The 17,492-nt window shown below is 44.7% G+C and overlaps 1 protein-coding gene across 1 annotated transcript; it reads left to right on the forward strand.

The window, feature by feature from the left end:
• The first annotated feature begins 8,435 nt into the window (after positions 1 to 8,435).
• Positions 8,436 to 12,098, forward strand: GKN2 (gastrokine 2). The gene is made up of 6 exons (XM_041405280.1): positions 8,436 to 8,444; positions 9,592 to 9,645; positions 10,118 to 10,249; positions 10,702 to 10,812; positions 11,557 to 11,710; positions 12,007 to 12,098. Exons 1-6 carry the CDS (start codon positions 8,436 to 8,438, stop codon positions 12,096 to 12,098), a joined length of 552 nt encoding a protein of 183 aa, XP_041261214.1.
• The last annotated feature ends 5,394 nt before the right edge of the window (positions 12,099 to 17,492 follow it).

Raw genomic sequence — 17,492 nt, forward strand, 5'->3', positions numbered from 1 at the left:
AGTCAAAATCTGAAATGAAAATCAAATACAAAATGTAACTGCAACTCTGGCTGACAAATCTGGTCATGACACTTCTCCTTCCCTTTTCCTAATCTGATGTTCAAGGGTCCTCCTTGGATCCTTTTGTTGCTTTCAACCTGGGACTGCACCAGTGCCCCCAAAGGGAGGCACCCTTGCTTTACGCCAGGGTGCTCAAAGCAGACACATTTCACACTTGCTCTCTCTCGAGCTGAACCTCAAGTTGTTTCTCAGAGCTGTGCAGGCACACACAGGCATTCTACAAGAGTAAAGAGGAGAAAGCCTTTCCATTTCTTCTGCTCTGGCATTCCAGGGAGGGCTTGATGCACGAGTGCAGTGCTGCAGTGGTGCAAAAGCCTTGACAGCAATGGGCATGGATCAGGCTTCCTGCTTTCTGAATAATGTGCAGCCAAGCCGTGAAGAAAGCCTTCCCTCCTCAGCTCCTCTGGGGAACAGGGGCTGAGCTGCTCCTTCTGGAGGAGCACGGTGTCCCCAGAGAAAGCCTTAGTGCTGCAGAGGCAGAAGCCCTTCAGAGAGAAAAAGGAATGGGTCTGAATCAAAGTTTCAGTGCATAAGGAAGAAAAGCATGCATACTTACAGAGAGATGCATCCTGACTGCAGAGCTGATGCTCCTGCAGGTAGAATGAGCAGTGTGAGCCTCCCACCTTTTATATGTTTTCAGAAATCAGTGTAAAAATGCTGAGTGTTGCAATAAAATTATTTTGTCATTTGTTTCCCTGCCATTTGTCCCTGAAAATGATTTCCTGGTGTAACTACTTGATAAACATGGCAATTGTATTTCTGAACCATTTGACCTCCTGGAGTCTGATAGTTATCAAATAGGAATCCATTTGCAGTGAAAAATTAAATATGTTTCTGGTATTTTTCTAACATGTACTATTTACTTTTGAAAATTCACATCAAACTTAAGTCCGGAGATATCCTAGGGCTTAAACAAGAACATGAAAAGCTTTGCATTAGACAAAATATGTGAAAGCCTTTTTACCTTCCAAAATATACTGTATGTTATCGGGTCACCATAGCACCCACTCAAGTGCAGCGGTGAGGGCTGAGGAATTTGTGCCTCTGTGGACTTGTCAAAGGAGCCCTGAGACATTTACTCCTTTCCAGCTTTGTTAATGTACACTTGTTGACAGATTTTTCCTCTTAAGTGCATGAAGTTAAAGCAGTTTTGGGAGCAGCTGGACCTTGCTGCTGGTGTTTTACTCTCCTGGGGACAGTTTTGCAGCAGGCATTGTCCCTTTCCAGGAGCAGCTGTGCCCTGCTATTCCCTGCCTGGAGAACAGGGAAAATCCAGCTTGGATATTAGGAAAATGTTTTTTACAGATAGGGTGATAAATTACTGGAGTGGTCTGCCCAGGGAGGTGCTGGATTCATCCCTGGATGTGTTTAAAACCAGACTGGATGTGGCACTGGGTGCCATGGTCTAACTGAGGTGTTGGGGCTGGGTTGAACTCGGTGATCTTGAAGGTCTCTTCCAACCCTGTTATTATGTGATTCTCTGTGTGTGATTCCATGTGTGTGATTCCATGTGTGTGATTCCATGTGTGATTCTGTGTGTGATTCTGTGTGTGATTCTGTGGCATCTCAAGGAAAATGAAGAGTCAGGTTGGAAAAGGAGAGGAGAGGAGAGTCTCTCCAGAAACCCCAGGCAAGGCAGACAGGAACGATTCTTTAAGTGCTGCAACTCTACGGTTGCTTTTCTTTGGAGGTGCTAAAAAATTCTTGGGTGCAGTTTTGCTTTGGTTTTCACATCAGTTGACCCTTAGAGTCCCCAGCAGGCTTTTCCTGAAGAGAACGGGCTGCTGCACCCTTTTCCTTGGAGTAAAGTGTCTCTTGGAGTAACTCCTGTCAAAGAGCAAGGAAAGGGCCCCGAGTGAGGAGGGCAGGTGAAGATGTGGTGTTTTCCAGACAGAGTGAGTTGCTGAAGTTTTGGATGAAGAAAGTAGGCTCAGGCTTTTTGCTTTGCTTTTGGCCTAACACCTGTTTTCAACCCCAGACTTCATTTAATGCACTTTTCTTAATTCTGTTATCTGCAATTCAGTTTCTGGGCTGGTCAGAGCAATAGTGCATCTCTCTGTTTGCAATTGGCCATATTGCATGGCAATGTTTATTTTTGAGGCAAAACATTTCACATTGTATCACATTACTGTATTTTTCTGTGTTAATTAGAAGTCAAAATAAAAATCAGTTATGCTGATCTCAAGTTGTCTTAAATATGGGTAATGTGGTAGGTATAGCACCATTTTCTTCTAGTATTGATAAATTGATTGGACTCAAAGCAGCATGTGAACTCTCCCTGAGAAGTTGTACTGGAAGAGGTTTAAATGCCAAAATTGGGATTTTGCAAGGGCATTAGTTTAGCAACTTGTCTTTGGACTTGCTTCTGCTTTTTCAAAGGGTTTGTAAAAACACAGCACAGACCAGTGTACGTTGATGATAAATTTTACTGAGACTCAACAGCTTCCGTACAGAGCAGAACAAAGATAAATGATTGAAAATATGATCAAGAGAAGATTATCAAGGAGAAAAATCTTACTAATATGCACGCAATTCTATGAATTTTCTTCTGCAAACTTTGTCAGGAGTAACCACAGTAATAAACGGGCAGTTCATTAATCTTAAATTTCAATCATGAAATGTCTCACTCCAAGAAGTTTCATCCTGATGAGAAGTTTGATCCTCTTAAAAAGTTTGATCCTGAGAGAAGAAGAAAAAACCAATTAGATTTGGACTGAGAAAATATGAAGATAAAAATGTAGCTGAAATGCTTCAGTAGCAGACTCACCAGGAGCTGGGTAAGCGAGGTAGGAGGGAATTCCTCTGCACAGGGCTTGGATGCGTTTTCCATACGGGCTCAAGCTTTGGAGTCTGTTCCTGGAGATGATGAAGCGATTCTCTCTGGGTGGCAATTGGTAAGGTCCAAGTACCTGAGCACCAAAGAAACAAAGCCAGAAAACAGCATTTAGGAAAACCAAAGCTGGAGTTCACAACTGGCGATGCACATATTGAGAAGAGCCCTGCTGAGAAGGACCTGGGCCTGATCCTTCTGGACCTGGTCCTCCTGGACCTGACAGGCTGGATGTGACCCACCAACATGGACCAACAGCCCAGGAACCCCCCACGTGCTGGGCTGACCCCCAGCGTGGGCAGCAGCTCCAGGGGGATTCTGCCCCTCTTCTCAGCCCTGGGGCCAATGCAGAGCTGCCCCCAGCCCTGGGGCCAGGAAGGACCTGGAGCAGCTGGAGAGAGCCCAGGGGAGGCACCAGCATGATCAGAGGGATGGAGCAGCTGTGCTGTGAGGAAAGGTTGAGGTGATTGGGATTGTTCATCCTGGAGGAGGGGAGTTTCAGGTACCTCATCATGGCCTTCCAGTACCTGAAGGAGCAGAGAGGAAAGATTGGGCGAGACTATTTACAAGGGTCTGGAGTGAAAGGACAAGGAGAAATGGCTTCCCACTGCCAGAGGGCAGGGTTGGATGGGATACTGGGAAAAAATTCTTCCCCGTGAGGGTGGGGAGCCCCTGGCACAAGTTGCCCAGAGAAGTTGTGGCTGCTTCATCCCTGGAAGTGTCCAAGGCCAGACTGAACAGTAATTTGGGTTATTCCTGGGCAATGCAACTTTTGAAGGAACTTTTAGAGCAACTCAGCCCTGCTGAGAAAGTTCTCTTCAGTTCCTGGAGCCTTTTCTCCTGCGTGTGTAGGAGCAGGTGCTTTTCACTGACCCCACTGGCCCCACTTTCAACCACCATCCTACCTTGTCTCCTGGAGGTGGTGTAGGAAAGGGTTTGCCAAGCCAAAACCTCTTGCTGGTTGTAGCAATGATGCAGGTGTTCTTTGAAAACACCTTGGTTGCAACGTAGCCCTGTTAAAGTTGAACAAAATCCCCTTTTTGTTGCAAACAATATACAGGGAAAGAGAAGTGCGTTGCTAGAGAGAGGCACTGGTTGAAAGAAAGGCTTCCTACAGTGCAAATAGTCACAGGGAAAGAAAAATATTGGTCCTTTCAATTATATTGTTTAGGCAAATGTGTCATGGAGGCTGACAGGAGACTTTGGTACAGGGTAAATTGCCTCCTCCAGTAATGCCACGTGTATGATGTGTTCTCCTGCTTAGGGCAGGTGAAGGAATTTGCTGCTGAAAAGCTAATGCAGCACACAGTGCACCAGAAACAGTCCCAAGGCTGAAGGAGCACATTTTCAAGCATCTCCTCTAAAATACAATGAAATTTAGTTGAAGCTTTGGTGGTTTTTAGAAAACGTTTGCCTCTTTTACCATTTTTGTTGCGCCATGGTGGCAGCTACTTACAGCCTTGAAGTCCCAGATGGTTTTCCAGGCCTCAGAGCCATCCTTGGGGGTGGTGGTGACCCTGATCCCAGAGTAGATTGAGTTTTCACTGGGCTGCTCATTAAAGTTGTTCTCCATGTTCTGATTTTTGGAACAGATTAAAAGAGATAAGGATTTAGCTTTGTGGATTCCCAGCAGTGTTTCACTCAATAAAGCATTAGCTGAAGTAGCCATGTTTTGGGACATTACTGCTCTTGGGGATCTCATTAAAGGGGAGATGATTTCTTGGCTCAGAATGATGGGAAGCCTTTACTTTGTAAGTAATCATAATAATTCCTTATTGTTCCTTCCCTAGCAGGATCTTGCTGGCACCAGATTACTTGTTCTACTGTATTTTGTGGTCAGATCAGTCCTGTTAATAGTTGTTTCTCTCCACACCATTATTTTCAGTGTTTATGCTCATCTCAGTACAGCCTTCCCTGATTCCATGTATGGTAAACTGTCTTTTCCCCCTTGATACATCAAGCATGGAAATAATTTCTTAGTTATCACGGAAAAATTAAAATGCAATTTTCGTCTAAATATCAGACTTTTGAAAGCAGCTTCACTTTTAGAAACCCATTTCTCAGAGGTAAGAGCTAAAGCCAGTGGTTCCTGTGGCAGTAGTGAGCAGCTGTGTGTAGCTCTATACTTACGTGGTTGGCAAGAGCAGGAGCCAGGAAAACTCCAAGTAGAGAAGCAATCACAATCTGAAATGAACATTTGGAATTCAATACACCTGAAGATCACGCTGCTTATCTTGCATCAAATTATTTGCTGTCTTAAAATAATTTTGACTTCCTGTTTACTTTGTGTACAGACTCAGCATTTTCTGCAGTGGGGTCCAGCTGAAGAGGATTGAGATATGCAGGAGAATTATTTGTTGATGAGTTCACAGAACACATGCATAGAAATGGCTCTTAGCCCCAGCACTGCACCTTGCCCAGGCAAGAAAGTCATTCAAACACAGTGGGTTCTGAAACTTGCCCAGCCCCAATTCATTAACTTATTGGAAAAAATATGCTCTGAAATATTTTCTTTGCAAGACTGAGCTTTTAACCTCAACCTTTTGATGCCAGACATGGAGCAGATCTGTTGTGAAGAACTGGAATATGGGGGCACATTCCAGCTCTCTGCCTGGAACACAGCAGAAAGGCACCTGAGCATCTTCACAGTGATCTCATCCTCCAAACACAGGACTAATGGTCTAAAGGGAGGCACTTCTGTTCAGAAAACTGGGACATCAAATATTTGTTACCCCTTTATAAAGCCACAGAGTTTCAACAACTCACGAGCTCGCTGTTGCTCGGGTTTGTCCGAACTAGGCTGATACTTTTGGAGAGATTTCCTATTGTTATGATGAAAAATTCTTTTGGAATAACTATTGTGAACAACTATTCTCTTGAAGACAATCCTATGAATATTGAATCGGTCCCAGATTTTATCTCCTTCAAAGGAGGATTTTGATGGAAAAGTCCAAGTCCGACTCAGAGCATTTAGAAGTAATGCTTGGGAATTTTTCCTACACCAGTTTCAAGCCGCTGTAAATACCTCAGTGTCACCATCCTGCACTTGGAGTCTCTTGTGTCACACTCTCAGCAAACAGCTGAGCCCTAACTTTACATGACTTGCTGAGACTGTTGATTTGCCTCTGAGTGCTGAAGGAGAGAATATTGTCCTGTGGACGTGTCACGAGTGTGTGTGGCCCCTGGAACAGAGCCCTTGTCTCTTTCATGGTTCAGCATGTGGAGTTCCATCCCTGCCAAAAGGGAGATTTCTCCCCTGCAGTCCCCACCCCTTTGGCATTTTCACTTTGAAAATGCCCTTTGGCATTTTCACTTTGTCAGAAATCACTAAGAGTTCTCTCAGTGCCAAGAAAAGCTCAAAACCATTTAAAAGCTGCCCAACCTTAAGAGTTTTATGAGAAAGTGATAGGTATACTTACAGGGAACTTCATTTGGATGGCAGGCCAGGCCAGCTCTGCTGCTAATTGATGTGTACTCTTACTTTTTATACATAATATCCCAAAGTTAAATCTGAAAATGGGTTTACCTTATTGGCAGGGGCCCTGTGTTCACAGAAGCATGACGAGTTTCCTGGGGAAGTGCTCTGATAAGAGGAGGCTTTGATACCTGCCTGATTGAATTCATGGCATACAGGGAGGTGAGAGAAAAGTGCTCGTGGTAAGCTCAGTGTATTGACCAGTCACTTTTACATGAAAAAAGAAATTATAAGCAGAAGCAGAGCAGAGATTCCCAGTAAGCTTGTAGTGATGCTTTGTGCCAATGTGGCAAAGGACTCAGCCTGAAGTTGTGCCTCTGACCAAAAGCACCATTCGAGCCAAGGGGGTGGTAATCTTGCTATGTTAAAAATGTTAAGTTTCTGCTTGTCAGACATAGCCCTGAATCTTCACAGAGCCTCTTCAGTAGCTCCTGATAATGGACTAAGGGTTTGGTAATCTTGCTATGTTAAAAATGTTAAGTTTCTGCTTGTCAGACATAGCTCTGAATCTTCACAGAGCCTCTTCAGGAGAGTAGCTCCTGATTTTGGACTAAGGGTAGATTTAAGAAAGGGACCATAAATTTGAGGTAGCAAGGTTCACCGAGGGATCCTGGACCACAGCTTTGAAAGCTAAGCCTCACTCTGCCTGAGGACTGGCCAAGGTGAAATTAGAGGGGTTTAAACCCTTCTTAGGCAGCTCCTTCCTTCAGCTACTTCCTCTTGGAGGGTGCCTCTAGGACTGTGGTGCTTGTCTTTAAACAAATGCCTGCTGCTTTCAGGGGTGTTCCTGGGAGATGTGTGGTGAACTGTGGGCAAAAAGTCTCCAAAAAGCAAGGCTTGCCTGTTGGAAATACATCGAAGGCATTGCCTTAGACAACCAGCTCAGGCTGTGTCACAATCACATTAGTTAGGCACATGCTTTTTAGAAATGAACCTTTAGTTTTTGTCCTTGTCTGATGGGATCAGCAGAGTTCAGTCAGCGCAATGCAAGGTGCAGATCATGGCTATTCTTGTAGTTTTCCTTCAGTAAACAACAACTGCTGATCTGCCCAGCTGCTCTGCCCTTACCTGTGCCTCAGCACTTGGATGCTGAGGGAAACAAGAGCTGCTGCTTCCCAAGTGTTCTTCAAAGAAAATGAGCATATGAAGGCATAATAACTGAGGAAAAGTTAAATTAAGCTTTTTTTTTAACTTGTGATGCCTGAACCCTGTTAGAGTCCTGCTGTGAAATACTTACTTGACTGTCCAAATCTCCTCTGAGTATTTCTGACATACCTATAATCTTAAAAATAATCTTTTGAGAAGAGGGGACAGAGCCAGCTTTCAAGAGGAGTGCAACATCAACCTGATTAGTCTACCTGGGTTTAGCAGAATTTGATATCTGTTTATGTGTTTTCTGATATATTGCTTAGCAGCACAGCCTTGTTATGCTTGAGATAACCTTTTCTCATGTGGACTTAGGTGGCATAAAGCAAATGTGTGCAATTTCCTTTTTTTCTTTTTCCACTGAGGCCTGTTTGCTGAAAGATATTTCTGTACAATCTCCTTCTCCTTTTTTTTTCTGATAAGAGAAATTACAGAAATGTGTTTGCTGTTAGTTGGAGTTCTTGTTTTATTGGGAGGGAACCAGCCTTGATTATGACCTTCTAGCAGAAAGCAGAGTGTGATTCATCCAGGTGCCAGCACTGGCTGGTGCGGGACAGCGGATGAGGAGGAGTCCAGGCAAGGTTGCAGTCTCCTGGCAACTCCAGAGAACATTCTCGTGGCGACATCGTGGTCATGGGCATGCTCACAAAACGCAGAAATCAGTGGGGATTCAGAGGGGGAATCCCCTCCTGCTCCTTTTGTTTGTGACCTGGTGCACACCACGGAGCCTCTGGGTTTTCGTGTCGCTCCCTGGTGAACTGAGCAGGACAGAAGTGCCCCAGGCTGTTCCTTGAAGCACAGCTGCTGTTCCCACCTCTGTCCCTCATTTCAGTTCATGTGCTCTGCCCGTGGGGGTCACTGACCAAAAATGAGCAGCGCCTTTTGCCAAGAGTCCCTGCACACAGAACGGAGTGGAGTCCCGCAATGGTTGGGGTTGGAAGGGGCCTTAAAGATCCTCCAGTTCCAGCCCCCTGCCATGGACAGGGATGCCACTCACTGTCAGGTGGCTCAGGGCTCCATCCCATATTTTCAGTGAAAGAAATGGCTGAAGAATTGGTCTATGTGTTGGCTGACATGGAGGCCACCATGGCACAGGGGTTTCTTCCCAGCATTTCTCTGCAGACTATAAATCAGGCTGTTAGGGATTGTGTTTCAGAAGACAAAATGCAGTTTGTGTGAATAAATAGCAGTGTTGTTCCCAGTGTCATTTAATTCTGCACAACATCCTGTTAAATATTTAAAAAAATAGAACCAGCAATACTAAAGTTTAAACCAGTGAATAATGGCCATTTGCAGAGTGATTGATTTACTGAGACTTACTGAGTGCTTTAAATATATCTGGGTCAGGTTATCTGTGCCAACCCAAAATTCAGATAGGAGGCTTACGACATGTAGATATGGACTTGTTCGAGTCATGAAGGAAAGTTCTGTCAAGTGTTTCCCACACCTCCTGCAAGATATAAAAGTTGAAGGTCTCTGGGACTTCCTTGCGTTCTTACCTTCTGCAGCCTCTTGCTCTCATCTGAAAGAAAAATGAAGAGATTTGTGAGTATATCCATTTCTGTTGAACTTTTAATACTGTAAGTTCCTCACTTTTAAAAACAGAAGGATAGAGAAGAAGATGCTCAAGTAAGTGGTACGATGCAGTGGTACAATAATATGATCTGTGTGTTGTTTCTTTGGGTGGAAAGAGGAGAACTTGAATTTCTTGGGTCAGCAAAGTCAGTGGAAGCCTCATTTGAGCAAAGAATGCAGAACTGGTTACAGTTCAGAAGGGGGGTTTGGTTATGATTTAATGATTGCTGTTGTAGAGGCAAATCAAGACGTAACATGGCATCAAGGAGGGACTTCTGAAAACTGCAGAAATGCCATGGTCAAGTTATTCTGCTTTTTCAGGCAAAGGAGACCCTGATAGAAAAAACTTTACAATGAGGAATTGCACTTGTTTTCAGCTAATATACATGCTAAAAGGGTGATTTTTCAAACTGATGCTCCAGCTCCTTCCCTCAGCTCATTGACTGGTGTTTTTATGGCACTGCCTGGTGTTTCTGACGAGTGAGAATTCTGATTCCTTTTACAGGCTGCAGTCCTCATTTGCCTGGGAGTCTTTTGGGCTCACATTTCTGCATTGAACGTGAGTAGAGTGATGAGCCTTGTCCTGCACGTGAGCATTCAAAATTGTTGGATCCCTGGGCAGGGGGAATAGAACAGGAAGAAAACCACAGAAAAAACTAAAATCAACAAATTGCTTATTGTCAAGTGTAGAGAAAAAGAGCTTTTGCCAGAGGTTCTGTAGAGCTGCAAAGTAACAAGTCAGGGTGACAGAGGTTCCCTCAGATTAATCCAACATTTGGAGACTGGAGCTGTCTCCTGCCAGTCCCTGCTGCCCAGAATGACTGGGATGTCCCATGCAGGTTTCCCCCAGCCTGACCTCCATCTCAAGAGCCTCCTCAGACTGCTCCAGGGTGCAGTAAACACCAAATCCCAAGAACCCGGCGTTCTTAAGGGATTTGGTATTTACGTGAAGCCGAAAGCACTGGGGGTTGCTGCGCCTGCTAAAAATGGCAGCCAGGTGATGAACAATGATTTTGTGCTTTTTACCAAAGACCTTTGTGCTGCGAGATCCCATCAGCAACTATGTCACTGGGACCATGACCATCCACAGCGAGGAGCACATCGTCGATGTGCACGTCCGCTCCGGCGTGTACTCCTCTGACACCATTTTTGACTACACACATGTGAGTAAATCCAGGGATCCGCCTCCAATTAACCCCTGAGGAAGTCATTAACAGCAGAAATTATTTTAGTGTGTTCTCGCCACATCTTGTCCCAGAACACTGTTTCTTTGAGGGCTCCCAGCACCTTTTCTCCTCCTTTCTTCACCCGTACCATGGGGACGTTTAAAAGACTTGTCATGAAACTTGTGGGGCTCAGTGGGGCTGGAGGTGGGGATGGGCTGCCAGCACTCATGGGCAGCAGAAATCTGTCAGAAACGATGCAGGGACAGGCACCAGGACAGGCTGGCTCCATTCCCCAAAGGAAAGAAAGGAAATGCATTCATTCCACAGCAGCAGCCTCTGCAGCCACTTGCTGTTCCTTCCAGATTGCCCCAAAGAGTAGAGAGCAGCAGCTAATGTCAGCATTAGTTAAATAATTTCTGATGATTTAACCTCAATTCTTTCCATCCCAGGGGTATATTGCCACCAGGCTGTTTTCACGAAATGCCTGCTTTATCATGAAAATAAAGAAGGAATTGATCCCAGACCTGGAAGAGATTGGACGCCTGGCTTTTGAGAGAGAGGTGACTTTGTGGGGGCTGGCAAGGAAAGGTGGGAGCAGTGTGGTGTCAGGGGGACCCTCCACTCTGCCCCTGAAGCAGCTCAGGAGTGACTTGTGCTGCCTTAGCAATGGTGGAGCTGTTCTGACAAGACAGAATGTTCATGCAGAACGTTCTTTGAAGATAACAAACCATCATGGCTCCCCTGCAGCTTTGTTGAGGTGTCTTGAGCTGTACAATCCCCTGGCCTTGGAACTGGTGTCCTTTGGCCATTTTGAGGTGATCACAATACAAGTTCAGGCGAACTTTCCCTTTATTAATTGTCCTGCTGATATTTTGACCTTGACATTGCCTGAATTTTTTTTTTTTTTTCAAAACAGAAAGTAGAGATCGATTTACTTTGACCAGATTTTGACTTCCTTATTCAGGCTGAGGTTTCAGAAGGAGACTGGAAGTATTGCCTGGAGGTGAACTGGAGTTCTGGCCCATTTTGTGTCAGCCCAGTAGCACATTTACAGCAAAACTTGCTGCCAATAATATGAGTTATTATGGAAGCACTACAGCTCAGGCTTGCTGTGCTGGCACAATTAATACCTGGTGAATTTTGTTACTGAATAGCTTGTTTGTTGGTTTTTTTAAATCATGAAACTTCTTTATCTAATGTGAGGCAAAGGAAGGTGATTTTGGGTTTGGGAGCCTTCTCAAGGGCATCCCAGTAGAGTGAAGCTAAAGCTACATTTCTGATGGTGTTTAACCTTTTCTTCTCAGATTATGAGGGATGTATACTCTCCAAATAATGTGTGGACCCAGTTCCAATCTGGCAGTTCCAGGCTGGGGCACTTTAAAGACTGGATTCTCTATGGGAAACACATTGAAAATCTCTGCACGGGGCTGCCTCTCTACGAGCTGGTGGCCACTGAACGTAAGTCACAGGTCAGGGCGTTGTGGCTTCTGCACCTTCCTCCCCCTTGCACCCAAACCCTCCTGGCACCCTGGAGCTGTGCAGACATTTCTTCCCCTTGAGTTGCCCCACAAGTGTTCTGCAGAGTTCTGAGACAAACAGAAGCCTTGAATAGGGCCACAATTGAGGTTTGTGTATTTAAGACTTTTCCTAGGTTGATACAGGAATCTCATCTGGTAAGGAGATTCTGATACTGAGATAAATACTGATATAAATACTGGTACTGATGCTATCTTTATTTTCTTGGGATTTTTTAGCACCAACAAATGATGATGGCTGTGCCAGTGCCGGCATTCCAAGCATTTTGGGCCTTAAAATCTGTGAAGAACTCATTGCAACTGAATCTTGACATTTCTGTTGCAAGGAAATGCCTTTTTGCATGTTTTAGTGATGGTAACCATGTTCTCCAGCTGGAACAGAACTCTGGTACGAGGCTCAACCTGCCTATGAAAAGCTTTGATGCATAACAAGCCTATGACATACAAATAAATAGAATGCTTTAGTAAATAAACAGAATGCTTTGTCTCTTTCTTATACCCAAAATCAGAACACAATGACAGCAGGCCTTGTGTGCTGCCCTGCAGAAAAAACAAATTTCCCCCTTGGTCCATTCCTGTGCTGGGGCTGCAGCGTGGCCCAGGCATTGATGTGTGCTTCATAAGGAGAAGAAACAGGAACAGAATCGATTTTTCCAGTGGGGAACTTCACTTTGGCATCAGCATCCAGGTGTTGGCTCACCTTGTGTAGGATGGCTGGGGGAGGGAGCAAGAGGTGGATGAAGACAGAGGGAGCAGATCCACACATTTGCAAAGCAGCTTGAATCCTGCAGGGCCACTGGAAATTTGCAGCAGTTTGAATGAGTGCAGTGTTCCAGAGAGGTTTTCCAAGCCTGGGCAGAGGGCACTGTCCCATCCCTGAGAGATTTGTGCCTTGGAATAAAGTTTTCCTTTCACACACAAAGAGCTGGGACCACTTGGTGAGTGTCCCACGTGTCCTTTGTGTCAGGAGTTGATGGAAATCCAGGATGGGGCAGGGCTGGGGCCACCTGCCTGCTCTGGGGCAGCTCCCAGGGGGTGCTTGGACTCTCACAGCCTCCCCTCCAGGGCCTGGAAGGGATGTGTGTTTTGGGGATGAATGTTTACTGTTTATTGGAGCCTTGAGTGGCTGCCAGAGGGCAAGAGCTTCCTCTGGAGGAAAATGGCCCCAGGTCTGCAGTTTGTAATTTTCCAATCAGGCTTCTGGTCAAACCATCTGCTAGTTAATAAAAGAGCATTTCATCCCATGGTGAAGCTGTTCTTTTAGATTAATTGCATTCATGACAGGCTGCAGGTTCTTGGTGGTCCAAAAAATGTTTCTGGAGGGTCAAACTTTGTTAATTAAATCCAGGAATGATTGTTCTGTGGACCCTGAAACCAGCCTCGATACCTCATTATTTGTCATTTAATTTTGAGCTAGGGAGATAGTGGTCCTGGCCTTCCTCACAAATGGAAGAATATTGCTTCTAGATTTAATTTCAGTTTGTAGTCTCATGGGATCAGCCAGGCCTCTGAGGAGTATGTTTTTTCTATATTAAGTTTGCACTTTGACCTTTCTGTTTGTTCTTTGGTAAATAAAGCTTCAGCTCTCCATGCACTGTCCCAGCCCCTCCAATGTCCAGGTGTCCAACTCATGGGAAACTTCTGGATGCAGCAGCTCAGGGGCAGATCTGTGCTGGGGCTGCTGCACCTCGTGGGGTGCAGCCCCCAGCAAGAGAGGAGGAAGCACAGGCAGAACCATAAACCACACAACCCGTGTGGCCATGCTCTGATCCCCCCAGTTTTCCAGAGAAAAACTCTGGAAAAGTTTTCCCTCTGTTCCCAAATTGCAGCTCTGAATTCACAGCCCTTGAGCCTCCCTGTTGGTGTCACCAACAACCACAAAGATCATGCTAGAAAGGGCTGCAGAGCAAAAGAAATTTATTCTAGATTTAAAATAACTAATCGCAGGGCAAACAGGAATGTACAGCCAGCTCTGAACAAACCAGAGAAAAGGATTCAGGCAGGAGAAAGTTTGATATTTTATTTATTTATACTGTATTTGCCCTTGCTATTTCCTGCCATTTCATTCTTTGTTGACTAGGCCACAGTTTACAGTATGCTTTATGGACCTGTCTTGGATTATAATAAATCTGTTTTTCTTATCTTGCAGGTGCTTGATATTAAAAGTGGACTGCAGGGAAAGACCAAAGAGGTAAAAATCAGCAACAGCTAAAATAACCCTGAAGATCAGATCCAGTTGTTGCCTGAAGTAACTGCAGTCTGAAAAGGTCAGCCTTTAAATCCACCCTCTGTCAGCTCTGAGTGTTCATGATGTGAAGGATATCTCAGAATCATGGGGTTGTTAAGGCTGGAAAAGTTTAAGCTCATCAAGTTAAGTTCTTCAAGTTCAACCATCAACCCACCACCACCACCATGGTCACCATCAACCCACCTCCCCAGGTGCCACATCCACGTGGTTTTTGAGCATTTCCAGGGGTGGGGACTCCAGCACTGCCCTGGGCAGCTGTGCCAGAGCTTTACAACCCTCACATGAAGAACTTTCCCCAAAATCCACCCTGGCCCGGCCTGGGGCCGTTCCCTCTGCTCCTGTCCCTGTTCCCTGGAGCACAGCCTGACCCCCCTGGCTGTCCCCTCCTGGCAGGAGCTGTGCAGAGCCAGAAGTTCCCCCTGATCCCCTTTTTCTCTCTCTGAGCCCCTTCCCAGCTCCCTCAGCCCCTCCTGGAGCTCCAGCCCCTTCCCAGCTCCATTCCAGTCTCCAGGCATGCTCCATCCTCTCAATGCCCTTCTGGCCGTGAGGGGCCAAAAGCTTATTAATAGAATTAATATATTTACATATTAAACCTTTAATTCTATCAACTAATTAACCTAGAGATGCTCTGTCTGATGTGAAGCACCTGCTGGCCTGGAGCTCATTAGGAATCTGTATCTTTGTGGGCCCTTTGCTGGTAGAGGACCTTTTTTTGTGATGCCTTGCGATTCCTTCTTGCACTGTGAGGTTTTCCAGGGGAATGGATGGAAAATTCCCAGTGATTTCCATGGGAGGCACCCAGAGCCCAGCAGGCAATCTCAGGAACAATGGTGGAGTTGTGTTCCCGGTGCACAAAGCCCGCAGCTCGTCCCGATAACCGCCCAAGGTCAACGTGCAGCTGGAAAAGGTGGAGCTCCTTGGCACTGATTTCACACCTGGAGAACAGCACAGCCCCTGGGAGAGGGGCAGAGAGGCAGGGCTGCAACCCAGAGCTGCCACCAAAATGAAAAAGGAGCCAGTGCACGAGCTTAGATCCTAAAAACACACGGGCTGGAAGAGCCTGGAGAGGGAGAAAGGATGAGATTCATCATCTTGAAAGTTACCTGATCTTCCCAAGAGCTCCTCTCCACCAAATAGCACATTCTGGTTATTATCTGACTTTATCTATCACATTATCAACTTCCTAGCCAGGCTGGTTCTGTAAAAAACAAGGAATTTCTTTGGTGTGGGAGATCACAGAATATTCTGAGCTGGGAGGGACACACTGGAGAGCTCAGGGGAGTGTCTGGGTGTGCCTCAGTATCTGCGTGTGTGTGTGCACTGGCAGCTTCTGTAAACTAAAACCATGTTTATTCCTGGCTGGAATATCAATATATATATATATATATTTATATATATATAAAAAATATTTAGAATTTATATAGAGTGTGTGTCTGCAACCACCACAAATGCTCTGGTCCAACACAGCAAGACCCATGTGCAAGAGGCAAAGAGGACAAATTCCTCACTCCAGCTTCAATCAAGGTGCCTGATTTGAAACACTCAGGTTATAAATTGTCAGGGGGTGAGCTGGGTCTTGCACCATCACTTATTTAAAATAAATGAATGTCTTGGCTGGTGAGCCAGGCCGGATTTCCAAGGAATACACCCCAATCCTTTCTGCTAGAGAGAGATTCCCATTGTCCACTAGATGGCAAAGGGTGACAGCAGCCCCGGCACCCGGGCTCTGAGGTGTGCTGAAAACACCCACTGCGGGCCAAGCACGGCTCAAAAATAAAACAGATTTAATCCTGTCACCCTGTTCCCCAGCAAGTCAAATCTGAGCTGGGATACAAAGCATGAGAATTTGTTCTTTCAGGTTTCCAGTCCAGTGGGATGTTTATTTTCACTTGTAATTGCTCCCCATTTGGTGATTAACTGAACTGTTTTTTGATTTATTAATGATTTTAATTTTCCTCTCTTACATATTTAATTATTAAAAATAGAAATACAGAAATATAAAATACAATATAAAATATAAATATATATCATTAATATTATTGTGTTAATCAAATTAATGTTAATAAATAACAACGTTAATGATATAATTATTAACTCTATTTTTCGGATATAAATATATTTATATTCTTTTATATATTCTGTTATATAATGAGACACTGCCTTTGCAGGGCCACATCCTCTGCTGGCTTTGTGTCTCTCACACCCTGCCAGTCCTTTTCTCTGCCCTTTTTTGCAGCTGACCAAGAGGCAGCTCCCCCTTTATTTAATTTTCTGAGGGTGTGTGCCAGGAGAGGATGGTGACTCAAGGTTGCTCCAGCCGTTTTTTCTTGGGTAGAAAACCAAATGTAGAATAAAGTCAATCCTTTTGTAACAGTGCTGAAGGAGGAGAAAACACCTTTTAAAAATCAGTTTGCATTTGCTGGGATGAGGACTGATGTGGGCATCAAATCAGAGACAGCTCCTCACAAACCAAGCCATGCATCCACAAAATTCCCAATTTTGTAAAATCTGAGGAGCTGCTGCCGCTGGACCTCATTTGCTCTGCCTCTTGTGAGCTGTTTTTTAACAGGTGCCAAGGAAAAAAAAAAAAAAAAGCCATTTTGATGTGAAATTCAGAGAGGAATCAGGGCTTCAGCTTGTTGTCCTGGAGAGATGTAGAAAACCAAATGTAGAATAAAGTCAATCCTTTTGTAACAGTGCTGAAGGAGGAGAAAACACCTTTTAAAAATCAGTTTGCATTTGCTGGGATGAGGACTGATGTGGGCATCAAATCAGAGACAGCTCCTCACAAACCAAGCCATGCATCCACAAAATTCCCAATTTTGTAAAATCTGAGGAGCTGCTGCCGCTGGACCTCATTTGCTCTGCCTCTTGTGAGCTGTTTCTTAACAGGTGCCAAGGAAGAAAAAAAAGCCATTTTGATGTGACATTCAGAGAGGAATCAGTGCTTCAGCTTGTTGTCCTGGAGAGAAGTGAGATTTTCCAGGTGAGGAGCATTCAGCAGCAGCTCTGGCCAGGCCCCTGAGCAATGCACAGCTACTCTGAGCATCCCAGCCAAAATCTGCAGGAACCAGGCCAAGGGGAGCAGAACGTATTTGTCATTTTTGCAGCAATTGAAGTCAAAATTAGTGAGGTGTTTGAACCAGTTTCCCTTAACCAAAAGGATGGAAAAGACAAAATTTGATATTCAGCTGCATGGCAGTCAAAGCAGAGAGACAACCTTAATTTACCCAGTATAATTCCAGCCATTGACTTACAAAAAATACAATATAATACACTTTCATCTTTGAATTTTTAAGGGTAAACTTTAAAAAGTATTTTTAAATGAATCAATCTTCTCTACTGCTATGTACAATTTGCTTTCCCTTTCTGATTCCAACCCTAACATTAAATAAACAGAGCAAATATTAGACATGCCTGTCTAATTTTTCCTCATGTTTTGCTGATGTGATTACAA

The sequence above is a fragment of the Onychostruthus taczanowskii genome, unplaced genomic scaffold (genome assembly GCF_017590055.1).
Source record: "Onychostruthus taczanowskii isolate IOZ18803 unplaced genomic scaffold, ASM1759005v1 scaffold228, whole genome shotgun sequence".
Lineage (NCBI taxonomy): Eukaryota > Metazoa > Chordata > Aves > Passeriformes > Passeridae > Onychostruthus > Onychostruthus taczanowskii.

Coding starts and splice junctions, on each gene's coding strand:
- GKN2 (XM_041405280.1), top strand. Junction 10,250..10,701: donor CCATTTTTGACTACACACAT/GTGAGTAAATCC, acceptor TTTCCATCCCAG/GGGTATATTGCCACCAGGCT. Junction 11,711..12,006: donor CGAGCTGGTGGCCACTGAAC/GTAAGTCACAGG, acceptor GGGATTTTTTAG/CACCAACAAATGATGATGGC.